Genomic DNA, 24,363 nt, shown 5'->3' with positions numbered 1-24,363 from the left:
GCTGCTTGTTGGTTGTTGCTCACTTGCTTTGCTACCTGCTGCTTGCTGTGGACCAGTTCTCCTCTGTGATGCCCCTCTTCTATGCTACCCTATCTTGGAGCCAACCATGAACTGAAACCTCTACAAAGTGTGAGCTACAAACAAACTTCTCTCATTTTATAACTCTGGGCATCAAGTATTTTGTCTCAACCACCAGAAAAGTAATTAAGACAGTAGAATTCACTGTGTTTTTCTATCATATCTCATATGCCTTGGAAATATAAAAGTTAATCCATTTTTATGGGTACCATGCAGTTAAAATAATATTTTAAAATGACATTTTCTTTCTCAAAGGAGGAATAAGAGGTAAAAAATTAAGTCATTTTACAGTTTTATTTAAAAAATAAGTAAATAACATTTTAAAACAAAGTAAATAATATAATACTTTAAAGCCATTTTAATTTATTTGCTATCTGAATTATTACTATTCAGAATATATGTTCTATATTTTCTAAAATCTTTTTTTCTCTCTAAGGATATGAATGAACCATCAAGTTTTGTAAATGGAACAACTATTAATCAGTGCAGAAATGTAGAGCTCAACTATCCACCTTATTTTCCAGGTATAAATATCTTATTATTAATATTTATTAATCAGTTTATATACACTTCCAAATGAAGGGAATGGGATTCACATTCTTATTTTTATTATACACTTTCATACTGGGCCACACACTTGGAGCCATTATTAATATTATTAAACATTATTTAGAGGGAAAAATGTCAAATATTTCTATTTATGTGAAGATAATTCCAACTTTGTTTAAAATTTTTACTTTGATTTTCCAAAGAATCTTTCAAAGTTAAAACATATTAAGTACAAAAGTTTTAAATAGAATTTTTTTATATTTAAAAATTTATTTAAACTATTTTACTGCTACATACTTTTCGTACATATGATCACATTTATCATAGCAAATTTGTGCCTGTACATAATATATCTTAATTAGTTTTGTCCCATTCCTTTCTCCACCCTTCAAGCTCTCTATTTACAAAAGTGTTGCTTCTATTTTTTCTTTCAATCTCTTTTTTATTTTTCCCTTCAATCCCTTCTCCTTTCCTTCTCATCTGAACAACTTCTTCCTACCTCTTAATGTTCTCACACATTTTTGTTCTTAATTATGTTTTTTGTTTGTAACACAAGAGGAAGAATGCAATATCTAAAGATATATATGTCTGATTTATTTCACTTAAAGTATAGTGTCAAGGTGCATTGATTTCCTTACAGATTTCTGATATTTGTCCACCTTTATGGCAGGCTAGTAACCCACTGGATATAAAAACTACATTTTCCTTATCCATTCAGCAGTTGATGGGCATATGGTCTGCTTCCGAGAATAAGTGTTATAAATCGTGCTGCTACCAACTTGGGTGTACATATATCCCTGCGACATGTTGCTTTTAACTCTTTCAGAAAGATACAAAGGGGAGAATGCAGGATCACATGGAATCTTTAATTTTAGTTTTATGAGAAATTTCAATACTGATTTTCACAGTGGTTTCACCAATTTATACACCCATCAACAATGGAGATAGTTTCTTTTCCCCACAGCTTAACCAGCATTTGTTATTGGTTGATTTCTTGATGACAGCTGTTCTTTCTGGAGTGAGATGAGATTTCAATGCTGTTTTAATTTGCATTTCTCAAATTACCAGTGATGCTGAACATTTTGTTATATATTTATTTGCTGTGTGTACTTAATCTGGGAAGTGTCTTTTCATTTCAGATGCTCATTTTTGGATTGGGACTTTAAATGTGGGGGTGTGTGATTTTTTTTTTTTTTACTTCTACAGTTGATAATTTTTGTTTTACCATTCTGTGAGTTGTCGCTTCACTCTGTTGGTGGTTTCTTTTGTTGTCTGAAAACATTTTCACATGATGAGATCCCAGTTGGTTCTTCATTATTGTATGTCCTGGGCAATTGACATATACTTCATAAAGTCTTTGCCTACACCTGTGTCTTCGGGGGCTTTACCTATTTTGTTCTTTAGCAGATTAAGTGTTTCTGTTTTAATATTTAGATCTTTCATTCATTTTTAATTTAATTTAGTGTGTGATGAGATATAATGGATCTAGGTTTAATCTTCAACATATGGACAATTTTCCTAGAAACATTTATTAAAAAGGAAGAAAAAATTAAAAATTAAAATAAAAAATGAGAAAACAGAAGCAAAATTCAATTTAAAATACTCAGTTTATCAAAAGCAAGCGCAGAGGGCTTCAAAGTGGAAAAAATCAAAAGCCTCTCACCTGAACTTTATGAAGTGGTATCAGCACAAGTAACAAAACAGATAAATAAATGACCAGATGAAAACAAATCAGAAATAATCACATGGATAGCTAAAGAGATGATAACCACAATGAAGGAAATGATCAGTGAATCTAGAGTAGATATAGATTAAAAAGAAGAGGAGCTTAGGGAAAGTATGAATGTTCAACATAGGAAAGAACTGGGTGCAGTGAAACAGATACAAACAAATATCCAAGAAATTAAACATTATATTCAAAATATTGGCAGCTGAATCAACCAATCTAAAAAGTATGGGATTTGGAAGACAGGGATGTGATCATCAAATGAAAGACTCCTTAACAATAGCAAGAGACCATGAAAAATCAATACAATCTAGATGATCCAAAGAAGATAAGACTAACTGGAATCAAGGGAAAATCAGAAGACAACACATAGGACATAAAAAGTTTTTACAGAAGTAAGAGCAGAAAAATGTCCCAAACTTTTCCAATGAGAAAAAAAAATTGACATGCAGATAAGTGACCCATATGGAAAGTAACTGAGCCCTAATCAGAAAAACAAATAACACACCGACATAATAGTTAAGAAACAAATCACCTCTAAAGGAAAACACGTCAGAATTACAGCACTTCACAGCATAAACTATTAAGTGTTATAAATAAAATGAAGCTTAGAATGCAGTCTTTTAATCCCTAAAATAAAACATCCTCCAATGAAGATTGTTGTACCTTGCAAAATTATCTTGCAAAATTGATGGATAAATATTATATATCCATAATAAAGATCATGTGAAAAAATTCATGGCCTTCATACCAGCACTACAAATATTCTGAAGGATATTCTAGAAAGAGATATTCTACAAAGTGGATTTCAAGCCAAGACTGTACACCCAATTATATAAAACAAACACTAATGGATATGAAAAATCAGATAAAAATTAATATTGTTATCATGGGAGACCTCAATACCCCACAGTCACAAATATATCACCTAGACAAAAAAAAAAATCAACAAAGAAATAACAGAACTGAACCAAACCTTTGAACAAATGGACTTAGCACATATCTACAGAGTGTTCCATCCAACAACAGCAGAATACACATTCACTTCAGCACCACATGGGACTTTGTCCAAAATAGACAACATACTAGCTCATAGAACATGCTTAAGTAAATGCAAAAAACTGAAACTATCCAATGCATATTATTAGATCATAGTGCAATGAAATTAAAAGTCAATATAAAAGAAACCATGAAAACTACATGAATATATGGAAATTAAATGACATGCTGCTAAGCAAACAGTAGATCACAGATGAAGTTAAAGAAAAATTAGATAGTTTCTACAATTGAATGATAATGTCAGTAGAATGTATCAGAATGTATGGAATACAATGAATGCAGTCCTATGATAGAAATTTATAGTTGTGAATTCTCACATCAGGAAAACAGACCAAACTCAAGTAAGTCACCTAATTTTCAATTTAAATCATCTAGAAAAAGAAGAGGAAGTCAAATCCAAAGTGCAAACAAAGAAGTAAATTATAAAGATCAGAGCAGATATTAATGCAATTGAGTCTGAGAAAACAATACAAAAAAATCAGTGAATTCAAGAGTTGGTTCTTTGAAAAATTAAATAAAATAGAAAAACTCTTAGCCAGACTCATCAAAAAAGGAAATAAAAGAAACAAATTCATGCAATTAGGAAGGAAAAGGGGAAATCAGAATGGATTTTGCAGAAATCCAAGAGTCATTGATATATACTTTTAGAACCTGTATTTTAAAAAGATGGAAAATTCAGAAACAAAGAGATTACTTGATACATATGAATTACCAAAGCTTAATAAAAAAGATACAAAAATTCAAAATAGCCCAATATTAACCAATAAAATTGAAACTGGTCATTTGAGAGATGCAGATGAAAACAACACTGAGATTCCACCTCATCCCACAAAGAATGGCTGCTATCAAGAAATCAAATAATAACAAATGTTGGCGGGGTTGTGGGGAGAAAGGAACCCTTCTCCATTGTTGGTGGGAGTGCAGACTGGTGCAACCACTATGGAAATCAGTATGGAGATACCTCACATAGCTGGGACTAGAGCTTCCATTTGATCCAGCCATCCCTCCGCTGGGTATCTTTCTGAAAGAATTAAAAGAATCATATACGGGGTTGTGGAGAAAGGAACCCTTCTCCATTGTTGGTGGGAGTGCAGACTGGTGCAACCACTATGGAAATCAGTATGGAGATACCTCACATAGCTGGGACTAGAGCTTCCATTTGATCCAGCCATCCCTCCGCTGGGTATCTTTCTGAAAGAATTAAAAGAATCATATCACAGTGATATATGTGTACCTATGTTTATAGAGGCACAGTTTGTAATAGCTAAAACTTGGAAACAGCCCATTTGCCCATCAGTTGGAGACTGGATAAAGAAGATGTGGTTTTTCTATAAAATGGAATACTACTCAGCCACAAAGAATGAGAAATTAGATTGATTCATAGGAAAATGGATACATATTGAAGATATACTCCTAAGTGATATAAATGTCACACATGTAAATATTGGATAGTTTCTCTGGTGTGAAAAACTATAATAGTACATGAGATCCTAACGAGATAATTGACAATGTGAAAGAGGAAGAAAAGGGCTAAAGGTGTAGGGAAAGTAGGAAAGGTAGGGGAAAGGTAATAAGGGAAAAGGAAAAATATGAGAAAATGAACAAAATGGGAATAAAGTGTTTGTAAATGGGGAGGGGGGAGGGGGGAGGAGGGAAGAGAGGACAGGGACAAGGGGAAAAAATGAGAACCAAGAATACCTGTCATGTAAAGCTACAAGATCCCAATAATGCATGTAACTTTACTGTATACCTAAAATGCACCAATAAACTTGCTTTAAAAAAATTACCAACAAAGCAAGTCCAGGTCCTGATTTACTGATAAATTGTACAAGAACTTTAAATAACAAATGCCATGATTCCTCAAACTCTAAAGAGACTGAAAAAGAAGCAGTATTCCCAAACTCATTCCTGGAAGCAAGCATTACTCTGATACCAAAACCAGAGAAGAACTCAATCATTAAGGCCACTTTTAATGAAGATAGACACAAAAATCTTTTGTAAGATACTGGCAAAGAGACTGCAGCAAATAATTAAGCTTATTCTTCATTACCAAGTGGAATTCATCCTGGGGATGCAGAGATGATTTAACATACGAAGTAAAAAATGTAATACTCCATATTAATAGAGCCAAGGACAAAAACCACACCATTACCTCAATAAATGTTTATTTATTTTAACTAGGAATACGTGCAATATTTTATCATTTCTTTGCTTATCCATGACCGAAGTTAGTAACATACAAAGTGACAGCAAAGATCTGAAAAAAGCAACTTATATGAAGAAAATATAAGTGAATCAAAAAGTTTTACTATTTACTAATTGTTAGATGTTCATTCATGCAATTAACTTAGACTTGCAGATTAGTTTGTTTATTTATAAGTAGAGAAAGTGAACAAATGGTTAAAAGTTAATTATTGAGAAATGATTGTTTTCTTTGTAAAAAGAATGTCAGCTGGTGCAATGTCCTACTTTGAAACAATAAATTCTCATATTCTTTTGCACAATATAATGAATATAATCTATAATAAGGGGTTATATATCTAAAAATATTTGAAAAAATGAAAGTCTTAAGATGATGGATATGTTAATTAACCAGAGTTGATTACTACTTACTATATACATGAATCAAACAAAGCAGCACATTGTACCTTATAAATATGTGTACATATTTTATCCATCACAAAGATACAGTAAGCCAAAAGAATAAAGGTAGCTATGAGCTACACATTTCAATGCAAGACACTTTATAATATATTATTGCTTTTTAAAAAATTTTCCCCAGAACTTACAAAAAGAACTGAAGGCTTACATTTCAGAACTATGTGCATGGAAACTGAGCAGATTCTTGGTGATGGATCATCAGTTTTACATTATGATGTTCATAATCTGTATGGATGGTCACAAGCAAAACCTACTTATGAGTAAGCAGTATTTGTAATTATGCTCTCATTTGTTTTTGTCTTTCAGACCTTAACTTCAATGCTGCCTATTTAACTGCCTTTGTAGACCTTTCTTTCATAACTATACTGTATAATTCATCTTATTCTGCACTTTCCTTAAACAAAATGTGTTTCTGTTTATCATATGGATTGTTGTTTTTAATTTTCATCATATTTCTAAAAGAATTCAAGACCATTTTTACCTTGCTTCCCACAACATTCTTAGCACAGTGCCCAACAAATGGTAGGTTCTTAAGGAATAAAGCTGAATAAAAGGTATAAATAACATCATGTGATATTACTAATAGAGATATTAAAGCTTGGCTAAGTATTTTATTTAAATATTTTATTGGAAAACCTGAGTATCTCTGATTAACCTTGAATCTCTCAGATTTTAAATTCACCTAATCTTCACTTTAAACAGACTCCTTTGTAACACCAATAGAAATGGAACAAACTGTTCTCTAAGTGTCGAGTATTTATTAGCTCTGTTGCAAAAAAATGTCCTGTAGTGATACAAATGTTCTAGCATTCTGGCCATCCCATGAATCATACATGGCTGTTGAGTACAGTGGCTAGTATGGCTTGGAATTTTAAAGTTTATTTAATTTTAAGTGATAATTGAATCTGAAATAATAAGTGGTTAGTGGCCACTTTATTAGAGTACAGTTCTCTACATCACTGGATTTTGAATGTACAAATAAAAATTCTCACTTAATGCTTGCTTTAGTTCTACCAACTAAATGTTTAACTTCAAACAAATGAATGAATTAAAAATTTTTCACTTCACTGATGACTATAGATTTGTTCACCAGACTCCAAAATAGAGACCCTAAGTCTTTTTAAGAATGACCAATTTGATTTTCAATAATGCCTTTTTATTTGGACAAACAATAATTTCATTAATTTTTTTGCTATTGGTATATATTTGTGACTCATATGAATTACATTCATCTTGGGATATGTGTGTGTCACACATATTTAGGCATATATAATCTTAATCATTTTACTGTGCCCCTACCCCTCCCCAGAAACCCTTCATATCCCCTAAAAATCTATTTTCTTGTTTTTTAAGATGTCTCTCATATAAGAGAAACCATGCAATATTTATACTTCTATGTTTGATATATTTCATTTAGCATTATAGGCTTAGGATCCATTAATTTTACTATGAATGACTCAAATATATCCTTCAGGGCTGGGGATTTAGCTCAGTGGTACCCTTTATTAGCTTTACTGGAGCATAATATTGTGGAACAACTACCCTCAACTAACATCACTTTCCTAAAACAATAGATATTTTAGAAAAACAAAAACATTTATAATTTATTGATTATCCCCTTGGCAAAAATAATGTATTTGACAAAAATATGTCATGTCAAAACTCAAAATACAAATTCTTCTACATTAGTGCAGTACAAAAGGTAACCGGCAAAAGAGGAATTGTGATTTCTCGTTCCACGTATCCTACTGCTGGACGTTGGACAGGACACTGGCTTGGAGACAACTATGCAAACTGGGAAAATTTGGACAAGTCAATCATTGGTATGTGAGAATCATCATCTGTGTCATTTTGTGTTTTCTATTAAACTTTCTAATGCTAATTCATAAACTATAAATCCTCAGAATCTTGCTTTTGACATATTTTTTAGCAGCCTCATGAAAGGTAAGTAGCATAGGAAGCAGGATCAAAAATAGTGTGTAGAGTCTAAAACTGATTATTGTAAGAAAACAACTTAATATTCCTTGGACTAAGTTTTCTAATCGAAAAGATCAGGAGCTGGGAAACACAACTACTAACATGAGTAAAGAAATAGGTAGAAGTTATAGATTGTAGGGAATAAGAATCACTGATTAAAAGCTAAAGAATGAAACATTTCCAAATGAATTTCAATTTTCTAACAATATAAATGGTAAACAAGATATTATTTTAAATTGGAAAAAGATACTTTTCTATTTGTTGTCTAGTCTTAAAAATTATTTATGAATGATAGAATCAAAGAAACCAATACTTAGAAATATTCTGTGCAATTTCATGAATTTTATTCATTGAACTGGTTATTTCCTAGAGTATTTAAGAAGTATAATTCAATTCATTTAAATATTAATAGGTGCAGTTAAATAATTACAGAAATGGCTTCTTTTACAAAATAAAACTAGTATAACTGCTATCATTTTATTCTACTATTATAATGTTTTTAAAATAGTTGTGCTCTCTAAATATGTCATATTTTCAATGTCATTTAATATTTTGGCTTATTTTGCATATATATTATATATGCTATGAAGTAAAAGATGAATTATAGGACGTGATACCTGGATATATTATATTAGTGATCTGAAAGCTGTTTTGGTGAACTATAGTTTTTATTAGCATCTCTTCACTAATAGAAGTAAAGAAAACTAAAGTTTATGAAAAGCTTTGTAATACTTTTCCCCAATTATTTTAGGTATGATGGAATTTAGTCTCTTTGGACTGTCATATGTAAGTAGATCTATTTCTTTTCTCTTCATAAATTACAAATATTGAGAAACATGCTATAAAAGCTTAATTAAATATAATAATAATATCTTTTAGACTGGAGCAGACATCTGTGGTTTCTTCAACAATTCGGAGTATCATCTCTGTTCCCGCTGGACACAACTTGGTGCATTTTATCCATTCTCAAGAAATCACAACATTGCCTTCACTAGAGTATGTAATAACTGCATTCACTTCCAGTCCTTCCCTGCAAATAATCTTAGAAGTTTTTGAATATAATGCACCCTTCATACCAGATTTCCCGATGAATGTTTTAAACCTCTTCGTATTTACGAAGGATATCTTAATCATCAGGTTGAGAGTCTTCTAACTTCAAAAATGTTACATTGTATTTTGAGGTGCATGGCTTGGATTGCTGGCATGGTTTAATGCAGTTTTGTATAATATTGGAGGAGTCAAGAAATAAATTATCTTCCTTTGAAACCTCTTTTAAACTGGGACAGATCAATATAAAAATTAGCTTCAAGTTAAATAATTGGAAGCAAAAATCACTTACAATGAATAAAGTTGGTAGCAAATATGCAAACCATGATTTGAGGAATTGAGAAACAATAATATAAAAAAGGATTTAAGAGAATTAGTTTCTCTGAGTGGTACAAAGCATTTGGCAGACATTTCTGAGTAATATGGGAAATTTTACTAAAATTTGTGGAGACTTGTGGAAAGTTAGAGAATTATATTACTAAATGCTACATTTGTGAAAATTGCCTAAGTGAAAGAATGCACAGTAAAGATATATTAACAAAATACAAACAATGAGAGGGTTAAATACAGTAAGTATTTGAAGGCCAGAATCTAGTCATAGTTTCCAAAAGATAAGCTCACAAAATACTTTCAAAACTTTGCACCATCCATGGCAAAATTGAGTTGAACTAAAATGAAGGATTTATTTTATTAAGCATGAAATTATAAAGATACATACAGGAAGAACTTGAAACTTAGGTAGTAAGGACATAAGTAAGATAAATAAGAATATTTTAATAGAAAATTTATGTCAATAAAATTTTTAAAACTATAATATTGGGAGAATAAGGATGAAACAATGCAAACCTGGAGAAACTATTTCATTTTACTTGAAAGTCTATTATCAGATATTTGTGAAGTTTTTGTGACAATGATTCATGTATTGTAGGGAGAGATAAAAAAAATTATATATACTACACAAACACTCACACATATGGTGCTATTAAACGTGAGAGGAAATAGAGTAGTGGTAAAGTTATAGTCTTGTGGAGAGTCAGTTTTTCAAAAGGTGCTCAAGGAAATCTTGAATGTGAGACACTGGAGACATTTGAGTGTAAGAGAGAGAATACAAGCATTCAATACAAGATATAGAGGAGGAGATTTCCAGGTTGCAGAAATATCTGAGATTCCCTGAAGTGATGTGGTTGGAGCTTTTAAAGATAGACAAAATAAAGAAGGAAAATACTGAAAAATAAAAATGTACACAAATAAAATATACACGAGACAGCAAATTTTGTTTAAATATGAGTTAATATAATTGAATTTAGGAAGGTATTGTTCAGAATTAAATGCTTTTATATTAACATAACAAACCATGAAATAATTTTGATGATGTTGATAAATAGCAAATATGATCTTTGCTTCTTTTTTTTAACTTATTTTGAAAGTAATAGCAATAGAATTAAACATAGCTGGAGAGTTGATCTATGTCTTCAATATTTTAAAGTTTTCTGTATTTTAACACTGCATATACTGGTGATGATACGCAGCCATTATTCAAACTTTTTTATTCCCCAAATCTAGAATAGTTGTGATTTTCATAAATATGTCACAACTCTAAAATGTTTTCAGTATAAATTAAAAATATTGAACATGTTTTCCCTTGGAGTTACATGGTAGCTTTGTGTCCATGGTATAAATTAAATATAAAATACTACTTACTTTCCCAACTATAATTAATTAGCATAGTCACTATCATTTTTAAAGCCTTTTAATCTTCTAATATCAATTGTATCCAGAGTAGACCCCATGCTATCTTTTCTTTCATTTGACATTTGTACTATTGCTCCACCCCTTTTACTATTGAACCTGTAGTACTATAATCTCTTCACTTCTCAAGAGGACACAAAACCTATGGGATTAATGTGATGAGGTCTCTATGTGTCTCATTATTTTAATCTGTTTTATGTAGCATACCTCATCATTGCTCCCATAAACTTCTTAACCCAACACTGCCACCCTAGTTTACAGTGGATTTTCTTATATATTAAGATGTGAAGTACTCTTTGTATATGTTCATCTAAGCTAAAGCAAGCCTTGCATTTTATTTGTAGTTTTCTTATTGCACTATTAATAATACACCATTGGGCATTCTCAGTTCATCATGTATGATAGAAATAAGATTTTTGTTCTGAAGAAAAATATAACAGGATGGTGGATTAATACTTTTTCTACTTTTTATACCCTGACAAATATTTAAATATTATGATTTTCAGAGATAAATTATTTCATTTTGCTCTGTTTAGAGACAAGATCCTGCTTCCTGGAATGAAACTTTTGTTAACATGACAAAGAAAGTTACAGAGATCAGATATACTTTATTACCCTATTTCTATACACAAATGCATGAAATTCATGCTCATGGAGGTACTGTTATCCGACCTCTTCTGCATGAGTAAGTTACAATATGGTTTTTCTTACTACAAATAATTTCACTTAATCTAATAAATAACCTCATATATGGGTATTGTGATATACACTTCGGGTGAAAAATGCTTATGTAAATATTTCTACTAATAAATAGACTAATATTAATGTTAACAAACCCATTTTTAGTTACTTGAAAGTAATAACTTCTTAAGATAATTGTATATCAAGTATTCTAAACACTTTATATACATAGTTACATTGAAAGTTTTAAAAATTCCTTAGAGAAAATTAATATTCTGCTTTGTAATTTAATTGATATTTTAGTGACTTTAAATAAATCTACCAAATACAGATGCCTCATAGAAGGAGACAAACTGGACTTTCCTGGAGATAAATATTCTCTTTAGAAGTTTCTTTTGTAGCAAACCTTTTTAAAAAATTGTAATTTTATTGGTACAATTTAGGTATACAATATAATGATATTCATCATTGGAGATTTGTACCTCTATTTAAATAGGACACGCATGTGTAAATACCAAATAGTTTTGCTGGTGTGAGAAACTGAAAGTGTAAATGAGGACCAAAATGTGTAACAGATAATGTGAAACAGGAAGCAGAGGTGCACAGGGGAAGGGGAGGGGTAGGGGAAAGTAACCGAGAATGGAATTAACATAAGAAGATGAAAAAAATCGAAACAAAGACTTTGTAACTAGAGAAGGTTGGAGGGGTTGGAGGGAACCAAGGATATGGGGAAAAAGAAGAATCCAGATATATTATGAAGGAAACTTCTTAAATCTCAAAGTGATATGAAAAAATCTTGAAAATTTTATCCATGGAGCATTATTGGAAATATTTTTGCTTTTTCTATGTTTAAGGCTGATGCAGATTCTTAGTTGAATACAACAATAAAACTTACAATGACAACAATAAAACAACTTTTTAAATAATTAAAAATACTTTTCTTCTTAAACACCCTGTATTATAACAGTAATAAAATGAGGTGATTTCTCAGGCTTCGTTATTGATAAGGAGCAAAATCAGAAATGATTTACTCAAATTAAAGCAACAGTAATCTAATAAAATTACCAAAATGTTAGTCTGATCAATGTCTTCTATTCTAATAACGTAATAAAATACTTGTTTAAAAAACTCTTATTTGGTTCAAAACATATTCGAGTTGCCTTATCAATTTATCTACTATAATCTATTCCATATTTCTGATAACATTTTGCTGATTTCCTTACTCTTTCATGTACAGATTAATCTACATGTTTCTTATCCTTGTAAATTTTCCAGAATTGTTGGACTGTCACTCTGGACCAAGTCATCAAGCACAAACAATATTATTAATTACACTGACTCTTACACTAGAGAATACCTGTGCCTTTGCATTCATGAGAAATTCACGGAGGAGTTGATCTCTCAGTCTGTTTTAGCACTGATCTCAGATTTATGTAAAATAAGACTGAAATCATACAGTAAACAATTTTTAAGAAATTCATTCATTTTAATGGAAGATAAATATTAGCATTTAATATTGGCTATTCTCAAACTATACAGAGATTTTCCTTTTTATGGCCATTTGTCACAAATTCAGAAATTGCTGAATATATGCAAGAATATTTAACTTCAGATTTAATGTATTATTTGTATTTCTTTTGTCAAGGTTTTTTAATGATAAGACAACCTGGGATATATTCAAGCAATTCTTGTGGGGACCAGCCTTTATGGTTACTCCTGTACTGGAACCTGTAAGTCCTGCCACTTATTTTGTTCATAAAATAACATGTGAGTTTATGTGTTTTTAATGATTATATCTTTAAATTCCAGTATGTAGAAACTGTACGTGGCTATGTCCCTGATGCTCTGTGGTTTGACTATCATACAGTAAGTATTTAAAGAATTCTGAGAGAGCCAGGGATTTAGCTCAGCGGTTTGGTGGCCTGCCTTGCAAGCGCAAGGACCAGAGTTCGAACCCCAGTTCCAAACAAACAAACAAAAAAAAAAAGAATTCTGAGAAATTGATTCAAGAGAAATAGATAAGAGTTTGGTTGCTATTGCTGTAATCAATGAGGCATGTTTATTTTCCATTTAAAAGGAAATATTTCCATTTAAAAAGTGAAATAGTTCTTGCTGGTTATAGTAAATCAAATTAACAAACAATAAAAGAAAGTTGATTTATTTTCCTATATTTTGTTTGTCATCATTGATTTGTTTTAGTAAATAAACAAGGAAAGTGTAAATTATATTCAAAAAGGTCATCGCCCTTTATTGGCTTAGCAAATGATCATTAAAATAAATTCAGTCCTTCCAAGAATAATGCACAAGAATGGCTTTTGTGACCTTTCAGAATCCACACAATTTCTGCGTGTGAGTTCCACAAAAACAAATATCTGTAAATTACTTTGCTGGACTATTATAAAGATCTTTACTTCACTAGGTTTTTAAGATATGTTTTGGGCAATATGAATTCTTCAGTAAATATTTGTGTTTGTATTGTCTCAAGTTGAAAAGTGTAGCATTTGATCTCAAAATGTGTCCCCTCAAGTACTTACTTTGCCATGGATCCCATCTCCTGCTCTTGTTCTTCTTTCTTTCTTTCTTATGTCTAGCGTCAAGATGTAGGTGTCAGAGGACAATTTCATAATTTTGATGCTCCACTTGATACAATAAACCTACATATCCGTGGAGGTTATATCCTACCATGTCAAGAACCTAATCGAAACACATTTTACAGGTAAGCTAATTGTTTTTAGGGCTCTGATTAAATTTGCTCCAAATCCTACTAGAAATGTCAGTAATTAGACAGGACCTGAAATTCTTACATGATGCTTACCTGATGTTATGGGTACTGAATCGGAGATGAGAGACTGTGTTATTTATTCTTTAGCCTAAGAAGAAACAGAAACTTACATTAGCTTCAGTTTTCCTTGTTGCTCCTGTTCCAGTGCGGTGATGGCAAGTGGCCCACACAGGTGCTGCTCGTGTAGAAGGCTTATGCCTCAGCTGAGCAACCCTGAGTTTAAAGGAATTGGATATTTTATAATGGGCTGCTAAAAAGCCTACCCATCATTTGCTTGGAAAAGAGGCACTGTCTCTGTTACAGTGGATGATAACTAATACAGTTGAAAAAATCTTACCCTTTCTAATGCTGCTTATTTCTAAAACCTTAAAAAAGATAATTCAGATGAAAAGCTATCCATAAATCTCTGTGTACATGGCACATACACCAATGCAAAAGGTCATGAAAAACTGTCCTTCAATGAGAATTCTTCTTTTAATCCGAGAAAGTTTCTCAGTCCAAAATAAAAGCTAAAACTTAATACCATTTGTATATAATATACAAAAGTATTGGCAAAGTCTTTTGAATGGATGCCTTGTCTAGGCCATTTTTTACCTTTAATATGTGGAATATGTGGTTTAAATGATCACATTCCAGAGGATTCAGTCCGTTTCTCTTCTTCTTATGCTTTAACTGTTTTCTTCGTTACCAACATCTGGCAGCCAATTTGGCTTGGATAGAGTCTTCTCATCTTATGGAATCTCATCTTCTACAGTTTTATATTTATGCTAACATCAACTAAACTGGAGAAAATAATTGCACCTAATAAGTGACAACCTAAAAACCCCAAACTTTGTGCCTTGAAGCATCCTTAATTTTGTTATGAGAGACTTTTCCTGTCACTCTGTCTTTTCCAATGTGTATTTGTCAGTGAGATGCACCAGTTGGGACACATAAATAGGACTTAGAGTTTGCTGGTGATACACCACTTTTTAACAATTTCCAATGATAATTTATTGATTTGTATTTGGAAATATGAGGAAGACAAGTCACAAGTGATTAAATATTATTAAAGTTGGAATGCTTAATGGTAAAGGCCTGGCTCCCAGGGAGAAGACTATCAATTAAACTAATAGGTTTTTAACTACTATAAGTTCTGTTAGTTACAGTAGGAAAACCCATAAAATCAAAAGAAATCAATTACTTTTGTACTAAATATGATGAATTACATATGAATTATTCAATTAAAAACATTATTCCTTATTATACAAAAGAAAGAATTCTTAATTTTCCTTGTTCAAATCAGTTTACACTCTATTTAAATGTTATTCCTGTTTGTGTTCATTAGATGCCTATATAACTGCCATAGCACTTAAAATGTGATATTCTGCAAACTTAGATAAATATATGTATTTCTTATAGTCGAACAAATTTTATGAAGCTCATTGTTGCTGCAGATGATAATCAGATGGCAAAAGGATCTCTGTTTTGGGATGATGGAGACAGTATAGGTAAGTGTTTTATTTAGCAGATAAAATTGATGCCATACATATTGTTACACCTTTCTTTTATATTACATATTTTTATCTTTATCAAATTTATTGGTACATTTTAGGTATAAAATGTAGTTACATTCACCATTGGTGTCTTGTACCTTTACATGACTTATCAGGTTGTTATTTTTCCCTATTCCCCAGCCCTCCCTTCTGCCCCTCCACCTTTCCCTGTTTACAAAGTCATTGTTTGCATGTTTTTCCTTTTCACATATTTTTTCTTTTTTCTTTTGGTGCTGGGGATTGAACTCGGTTCCTTGCGCTTGCAAGGGAGGCCACCGAACCGCTGAGCTAAATTACCAGCCCTTCTTTTTCCTTTTTTACCTGTCTCCTATCCCTTCCAATTCCTCTACTCTTTTAGACTTGTTCTTCCTATTATACAATATCAATTATACATTTTAATCCTTATTTACACTTTTACTCTTTCACACCAGAGAAGCCATTCAGTATTTACACATGTGTGATTTATTAATTTCACTTAAAAGTATGGTCTCAGTGTGCATCCACTTAGCTATAAGTCTCTCTGGTTTCTCATTCTTTATGGATGAGTAGTACTCCATTTTATATATAAAATTTTTTTTCTTTATCCATTCCCCAGTATCTGGGCTGTTTCCAAAATTTAGCTATTACAAACTGTGCCACTATAAATATGGGTGAGCCTGTATCACTGTGGTATGATTCTTTTAATTCTTTGGGGAAGATACCCAACAGAGGACTAGTTGGGTCAAATGGGACTTCTAATCCTAGTTGTTTGAAGTATCTCCATATTGATTTCCACAGGGGATGCACCAGTCTGCACTCCCACCAACAATCAAGAAGGGTTCCTATTCTCCCATAACTCCTCCAGCATTTGTTATTGGTTGATTTCTTGATAGCAGCCATTCTTATTGGGAATCCCATTGTTATTTTCATCTGCATCTCTCGAATGATCAGTGATGTTGAATATTTTTTCATATGATTATTTGGTGCTTTTACTTCTTTGAGAAATGACTGTTCACTACAGGTGTCCATTTTTGAACTGGGTCTTTGTATTTGGGGAGTCTGATTTTTTTTTGAATTCTTTATATATTTTAGATAATAGACCTTTGGTGAAGAAAAGCTGGTAATTTTTCCCCCATATTGTATTATCTCTTAGCTCTGCTTGTGATTTATCTTGCAGTGCAGAAGCTTTTTAAAAAGATTAGATCCCAGTTGTGGATTCTTTGTGCTAGTTCAGATGCTACTGAGGATTTGTTCATAAAGCCTTTTCCTATGCCAATATTTTCTAGAGTTCTACATAATTTATCTTCCAGCAAGTTTAGAGTTTCTGTTTTAATATTTAATCCACTTGGATTTTACTTTAATGCATGGTGAAATATAAGGATCTAGTTTTAATCTTCGAAAAGTTGAAATCCAGTTTTTCCAACACCGTTTATTAAAGAGGCTATCTTTCCTCCAGAGAGGGTGTTGGGCTTCTCTGGCATAGATGAGACAGCTAAGTATGTCAGAAGATTCCTGCATTTTCTAATCTGTTCCACTGATCCTCAGGTCTGTGTTTCTTTGCCAGTACCATGCTGTTTTTATCACAGTGGCTTTGTAGTACAGTTCCAAGTTGGGGATTGTGATACCCCCTGCTATGTCTCTGTTGCCTAGCATTGTTTTTGCTGTTCTAGGCCTCTTCTGATTCCAAATAAATTTTTAAATTATTTTCTCTAGTTCTGTGAAATATACTGTTGGGATTTCAATAGGGATTGCACTGAATCTGTACAGCAGTCTTAAAAGTATGGCCATTTTCACTGTATTGATTCTTCCTGCTCAGGAAAAGGGGATGTTTTTCCATTTTTAAAAAAAATATCCTCTGCAATCTCTGTCAGACTGCTGTAGTTTTCACTGTAGAGGTATTTTGTTTCCTTTGTCAGATTGATCCCGAGATATTTCTTTTTTTTTCTTGGATGCTAGTGTGAAAGGGATTGTTCTCCCAATTTCACTCTCAGTGAGACTGTTATTTGTGTACAAAAATGCTATTGATTTTTGAGAATTTACCTTGTATCCATCTACTCTACTAAATCTGCCGATCAAGTCTAGAAGTCTTTTGGTGGAGTTCTTTGGTTCTTCTATGTAGAGTGTCATATTATCAGCAAGTAATGGCAGTTTAGCTTCTTCCTTTCTTATCTTTATTGCTTTTATTTCTTTCTCTTCTCTAATTGCTGTGGCTTATGTTTCCAGAATGATATTGAACAGGAGTGGTGAAAGTGGACATCATTTTTTGTTCCTGATTTTAGCATGAAGGTTTTCAGTTTCTGACCATTTAGCATGATGTTGGCTGTTGGCTTTTCATAGATAGCTTTAATTAAGTTGAGATATAGACCGTCTATTCCAATTTTCTTCAGGGTTTTATAATAAATGGGTGTTGCATTTTGTCTAATGCTTTTTCTGCATCTATTTAGAGGATTATATGCTTTTTGTTCCTTGACTCTATTAAGAATGAATTTGGAAGTATTGCTTCCCTTTCAAGATCATTGAAAAGTTTAAAGAGCAGTGGCAATAGTTCTCTAATGTCTTGTAGAATTCAGCAGTGAAGCCATCAGGACCTGAGCTTTCCTTTATTGGTAAATTTTTAATTGCATTTTCAATTACATTTATTATAATTGGGGTGTTTAGAATTTTATATCTTCTTTGTTCAACTTTGGTAATTCATATGTATTTAGAAATCTGTCTATTTTCTTCTGTGTTATGCTTTTTATTAGAGTACAAGTTCTCAAAGTAAGTATTGATGGTCTTCTGGATTTCTGCTGAATCTGCTGTGACTTCACCATTTTCATTCCTAATTGCATGAATTTGAGCCTTTTCTTTCCTTTTTTTTGATAAGGTCTGCTAAGGGTTTATCATTTTTATTTATTCTTTTTCAAAAACCACCTCTTCGATTTGTTGATTTTTTTTGTATCATTCTCTTAGTCTCCATTGCATTGATTTCAACTCTGATATTTATAATTTACTCCCTTATATTTGCTTTGGGCTTCTCTTGCTCTTCTTTTTGTAGGAGCTTAAGATTCACCATTAGGTTGTTTATTTTGGCTTGCTCTGTTTTCTTAGTGTGGGCATTCATTGCTATGAATTTCCCACATAAAACTGCTTTCATTGTATCCCATAGATTCCTTTATGTTGTACTGGTATTGTCATTCAATTGTAAAACCGGTCTAATTTCTTCTTTAATTTCCTTTGTGAGCCATTGGTTATTCAGGGGAACATTATTTAATTTCCATGTGTTTGTGAAGTTCTTATAGTGTTTTTTATGGTATTGATCTCCAGTTTAATTCCACTGTGGTCTGATAATACACATGGAATAACTTCAATTCTTTTGCATTTACTTAAACATGTTCTAAGAGCTAGCATGTGGTCTGTTCTGAAAAATGACCTGTGTGCATGTTATTGTATTTAGGAAGTTAGTTCAAAGCTATTCAAAGCTTATAATAGAACTTAATGTTGAATTGAACCAACTTAGACAATTTCCCAAATATTTAATGATTACCCTTAATCAGTTAAATGTCTGAAGACCTAAGAGATTTGGATTCTTTGAATCTCCTAATTGAACAAAATGAGCTTATTTGTTCTAATGTCCTGAGAGATAAACTTCTCCTAAAATTATTTCTCTGGTTTCTCCTATAAAAATATATCATGATAGTCCTTGGCGTGGCCTTCAAGCTACTCAAATTTCATGGCTGACTTTAATCATTGGAAATTAATAGCATAATTCAAATAATGATTCATTTATATAAGTATATATTTTTTTCTAAATAATTATACTTGCTTTTTTATTGTCACAATCTCGGTATATTTATTATAGTGGGTATAAAGATTTTACAAAATTTCTTGACTAAATACCACCAATATTGTAGAAGAAATACTTAGGCTCTGAATTTAGTAGATCAGAATTTCCAAAGTTTTCTCTCACAACAAACACATCAGTCTAGTTGGTACGTGCCCGTATATCATCCTTCCCTCCCTCCCTCCCTCCCTCTCTTCCTTCCTTCCTTTTTTCCTTCCTATCTCCCTTTATTTGCTGTCTTTATATCTTTCCTTCCCTACCCCTCCCTCCTTCCCTTCTTTCTTGGTACTGAGAATTGAACTCAGAGCCTTCATTATGAGCTACATATTCAGCCACTATCTTTTTTTTTTTTTTTTTTTTTTTTTTTTTTTTTTTTTCCCAGACAAGATATTTCTAAGTCACTAAATAGTGTAGGTTGGCCTCAGGACTCGCCCTCCTTCTGATTTAGCCTCTCAAAATTTTGGGATTAGAGATGTGCACCACCAGACTTGGATTGTATTCTTTCTTTTAAACAAAAATGTTCCAATTTTGTGATACATCATAATTTTACAGTCGTGTTCTTTCTCACAAAGAAAACCAATGACAGACAAACTTAAAAACATAAACTTACCATAAAATGTGTATACATTAAAAAATTGGCATTTTTAGCTACATAAAGTTACAACTTAGTAACATGTTAAGTCATGTGCCTGTCCCAGTGAAATAGACTCATATGTGTCCTTGGTTAATATGAGATTATTATCTTCCTCTCATTCAGCAATATTGATCATATCCTCCTAGTACCTGTTATTATTATTTTAAAAATATAATTCCATGCTTAAACATCGTTTCTCAAACTTATGCTAAAGTTATTTATTTAAATGTTAAAACTAAAATACTTAAAGCACATTAAATGTACCTCACAGTGCATATTAAATTAACCATGCATATATTAGTATATACAGAGAAGAGTATGGGAGAATAGCATAGGAAAACAAGCTGCAAATTACTTTTAGTGAATTAAAGAATACAATGTTACCGTGTGTGTGTGAAAAGGTGCATTAAAATGTGTCACTATTTTCATGTTTCCAATATTCACTTCAATCATGTATTTGACTATACTTTTGTTCCCATCTTCTTAATCTTATTTTTTTTTACATAAGTACAGTTTTAGAACTCAAGAAAAATTGTGCTTGATTCCAGACCTTCAAAATGATTAGTTGCTTCACTTTTGAAAATTTATTTAACTATTTCTGGATTGACTTTCTTCTTCTGGACAACAGGAGCAGTTGAAAAATATCCTCGATAGTTGTCATGAAGTTGTTACAATTTGACAAATAAGTATTTAATAAGTCTTAGGAGTAAGATTCATATGGCAATAATGGACTTTAGATAAAATCATAGATATAAACTATATTTTGTCAATTAGATTTTAATTAGAAATGCATGCATAGAATTTGGTAACTTTTTTTTTACCTAGAAAGAAAATTAAATATACTACTATTAACTATTCTTGTTTAAAAAATTAAAATACATCACTTTTTTTTCTCTACAGACACCTATGAGAGAGACCTATATTTGTTGGTACAATTTAATTTAAACAAGGTATTTAAGATCATTTATATGCCATTCTGTTAAAAATCTGCAACTTTATTTCCTTTTGTATTACATGAAATACTTCATGAAAATATATCAATACATTATTTACTATACCATGATTTTGTTTAATGGATATATTTATATATTATATATAACCATAAATATATGGTTTTCAAGAATTAGTTGTTTAATGAAGGGTTTAAATTATTTCTTTTCATTTAATTTGTAGACGACTTTGACAAGCACTGTATTGAAAAGTGGCTACATAAATAAGACAGAAACAAGGCTTGGATATGTTGATGTATGGGGTATAAGTGCAACAAGTATCAATGTGGTTACTTTGCTATATAATGAAAATACAGTGACAACAAATTTTAACCATATTGCAGCTCAAAAAGTAAGTGAAATAAATTATTTTAAAAATGTACCTATTCAAAATGTCCATGTGAACTTTTCATATTTCTCAGGCCTAAATAAACTTAATTGTATATGGGAAATAATTGTCATGAAACATCCATGGTTATTCCCATATTATTTTATTAGTAATTTGTAAATCAACCTTGCTTATGATTATCTTGATGTAAGAAGAGCAATATTACGTTACATTAAACTTCTGAAGCACTATTATTATAAAGAGCCTTTCAAAAATGTATATTGGAACATTATGTATGTCTTAGATAAAATATATTTGAACAGTTTTTCAAATTAATACAACTATTGGGCTGGGGATTTAGTTCAGTGGTTCTGCCTTTTAGCTCATAAGGGCAACGTCCTGAGTCTGATTCCCAGTAACAACAACAACAACAACAACAACAACAACATTAATACAACTGTCTATAAGCACTAATGAATTTAAGTGTATTTGAGAAATGGTACTCATACTAAAGAGTTACAATTCTTGTAATAGAGTAATGCTGTTCCCAGTAATTAGCTCTTTATTAGAACAAGTAATTTCAAGATGGATTTTTTAGTTTTCCAAGATTAAAGAGTCAGTTGTTATTAGTCACTTTCAAAGTGAATATTTTACCCATTTTCCAATCAGACAAAAAAAGATTGCCTTGCCTTATATATTTTCTTGATTTCTAATACTATAGTAGTAAAGCTAATTACTTTTGCCATAAAATTCAGTGATTAATATGAACTGAATAGTATCATACAAGGTGTTTTAATATATCAGTGTTATCTTTAGTATTAACAAATACATTGCAAAAAACAGTCTATGGAAAAATTTATTCCACTGCTTGTAAGCATATCCACACAAAAATTTAAATATTAAGAAAAAACTTTTGGAACTGTATCATTATCCTGATGGTTTAAAAAAGTAGCTATTTTCTCATAGTGAAGTTATAATACCTCCCAGTTTAGAAGTACTGGAAACCCTAATATAATAGCTTTTAAGATACAAAATTGGTTAATAGTGTTGGATTTTCATTTGACAACTACTTTTTCTTTCTATAATTCATATTCCTTATCAGTAAAGCATATGTTTGATGAAATTATTGTTAAAATTGTTACCTTCTCTGGGATAAAATAACAATACGTAATAAAAATTCATCAAAATTAAAAAGACATATGAGGTATATCCTCTATATTTACAGAAAAAATTAAATGGAAAACATCTTTACTTGAACAAGAAAATATGTTTCTCATTAAACAATTAATTATAAATTTACTTTCTTTTTAGGTATTAGAAATTGATCTGAAAAATAATGATGTGACTCTAGATGAACCAATAGAAATAAGCTGGTCTTGAAGATAACCCTCAGCTTGAGTTCTCAAGGGGAAATTAATACTGGATTTAAATTTCTCAGCACTTAATGTTTTCCCTCTTCACTGATTTCCTATATTCTATAAAATATAATTTTCACAACACTTGTCTACAGATTGCAGCACAATGTATATTAGTAACACCAAATTCATTAGAGTAAGCCAGATTCAATTTTTCTAAACATATGTAGTATTTGAATAATTGTACTTACTATTATTTTAAAAAGCATCTAAGCTTGCAAATTATTGCTGCTAAATATTTATATGTATCACTATGATATAAATAAAATAAATGATTTTTAAATGAATGAAATGTGTAATTATAAATTGTTTGCAACATGTTATAGATATAATTTATGTAGCAATGCACACGGTTTAATCATTTTATATTATGCATATTTTATTAGAAAAAAATAAAATATTAAATTGTTCTTATTTAAATGTTTTTGTCTTCATTTTCCCAAAAGAAACCTTTCAAATTTTGGGTTCCTATAACAAATTACCATAACCTGATGATTTATATTTATTTTTCACAATTCTTGAAGTTAAGAAGTCTAAAATCATGCTCGTATTTAGACTGTCTTCTTTGTCCTCATATGGTAGTGAGTAAGCAAGGACGCCAGTGATTGAAAGAGTTGGCATGTTATCTCATAGTCTTTTAAGGGCATCAATTTTACATGAAAGCTCTACCTCCTGAGGTAATTACCTCCCAAAGTCTCCATCACAAAATACCATCACATTTTTGATTGAGGTTTCAACACATGCATTTTCAGAGGACCCAAACTTTGGTCAATAGCAGAGATTTTTTTTCTAATTTTACTTCATGTGTAGGAGAAAATAAATTAATATACATTCTTGATTGACTAAATAATCCTAGCTCATCTACTCAAGTTTTAAAACTAAATCATGGCCTAAATACTTTTTATTGGTACTTTTTAACGTTCAAGTTACTTTAAATTTCTTTAGTCAACTTTTTCAGTGTAGCACAAGAGCAAGAGCAAGAGCAAGGTCCTCAGACACAGGCCTTGGGGCCAGATCTGTTGAATTCTCCTCATTTGTCCTTGCAGCCAATAAAGGCTGCTGGTGCTGGAAAATTATTTTTTCTTTAGTCAACTAATTGTCTATGGCTTAATGCAATGTCTTTCTAATTAGAAACTTGAAACATTTTAAAAATAGACTAGGTCATTCATAATTCAGAACACAAGGACCAGCTAAAACAATATGAATGATAATAAAGACAATAATACTAAATTCATTTACTTCTAAGAAATTCTACAGGGATTTAGGGAATTGTCAAAGTGCTAGCAAGAAAGGTACAGTCACTGCATATGGGGATTTTAAAAGAGCTGAGCATTTTTAGAAGACAACCATT

At 31.3% G+C, this 24,363-nt stretch overlaps 1 protein-coding gene across 1 annotated transcript in view; it reads left to right on the top strand.

The window, feature by feature from the left end:
• Nucleotides 1–23,010, top strand: part of Si (sucrase-isomaltase) — an 86,960-nt gene extending 63,950 nt beyond the window's left edge. The window contains exons 36-48 of the mRNA XM_010604193.3: nucleotides 515–602; nucleotides 6,195–6,333; nucleotides 7,763–7,896; nucleotides 8,802–8,836; nucleotides 8,930–9,046; nucleotides 11,383–11,531; nucleotides 13,173–13,257; nucleotides 13,337–13,393; nucleotides 14,119–14,243; nucleotides 15,711–15,799; nucleotides 21,181–21,230; nucleotides 21,454–21,621; nucleotides 22,909–23,010. Coding sequence (XP_010602495.1) covers nucleotides 515–602; nucleotides 6,195–6,333; nucleotides 7,763–7,896; nucleotides 8,802–8,836; nucleotides 8,930–9,046; nucleotides 11,383–11,531; nucleotides 13,173–13,257; nucleotides 13,337–13,393; nucleotides 14,119–14,243; nucleotides 15,711–15,799; nucleotides 21,181–21,230; nucleotides 21,454–21,621; nucleotides 22,909–22,977 — 1,305 coding nt within the window. The 3' untranslated portion in view covers nucleotides 22,978–23,010. The remainder of the gene's footprint in view (nucleotides 1–514; nucleotides 603–6,194; nucleotides 6,334–7,762; nucleotides 7,897–8,801; nucleotides 8,837–8,929; nucleotides 9,047–11,382; nucleotides 11,532–13,172; nucleotides 13,258–13,336; nucleotides 13,394–14,118; nucleotides 14,244–15,710; nucleotides 15,800–21,180; nucleotides 21,231–21,453; nucleotides 21,622–22,908) is intronic.
• Nucleotides 23,011–24,363: the final 1,353 nt, after the last annotated feature.

The sequence above is a fragment of the Fukomys damarensis genome, unplaced genomic scaffold, assembly GCF_012274545.1.
Source record: "Fukomys damarensis isolate Sample0158 unplaced genomic scaffold, DMR_v1.0_HiC HiC_scaffold_12, whole genome shotgun sequence".
NCBI classification, from domain to species: domain Eukaryota; kingdom Metazoa; phylum Chordata; class Mammalia; order Rodentia; family Bathyergidae; genus Fukomys; species Fukomys damarensis.
This window is presented reverse-complemented; position numbering and strand designations above follow the sequence as displayed.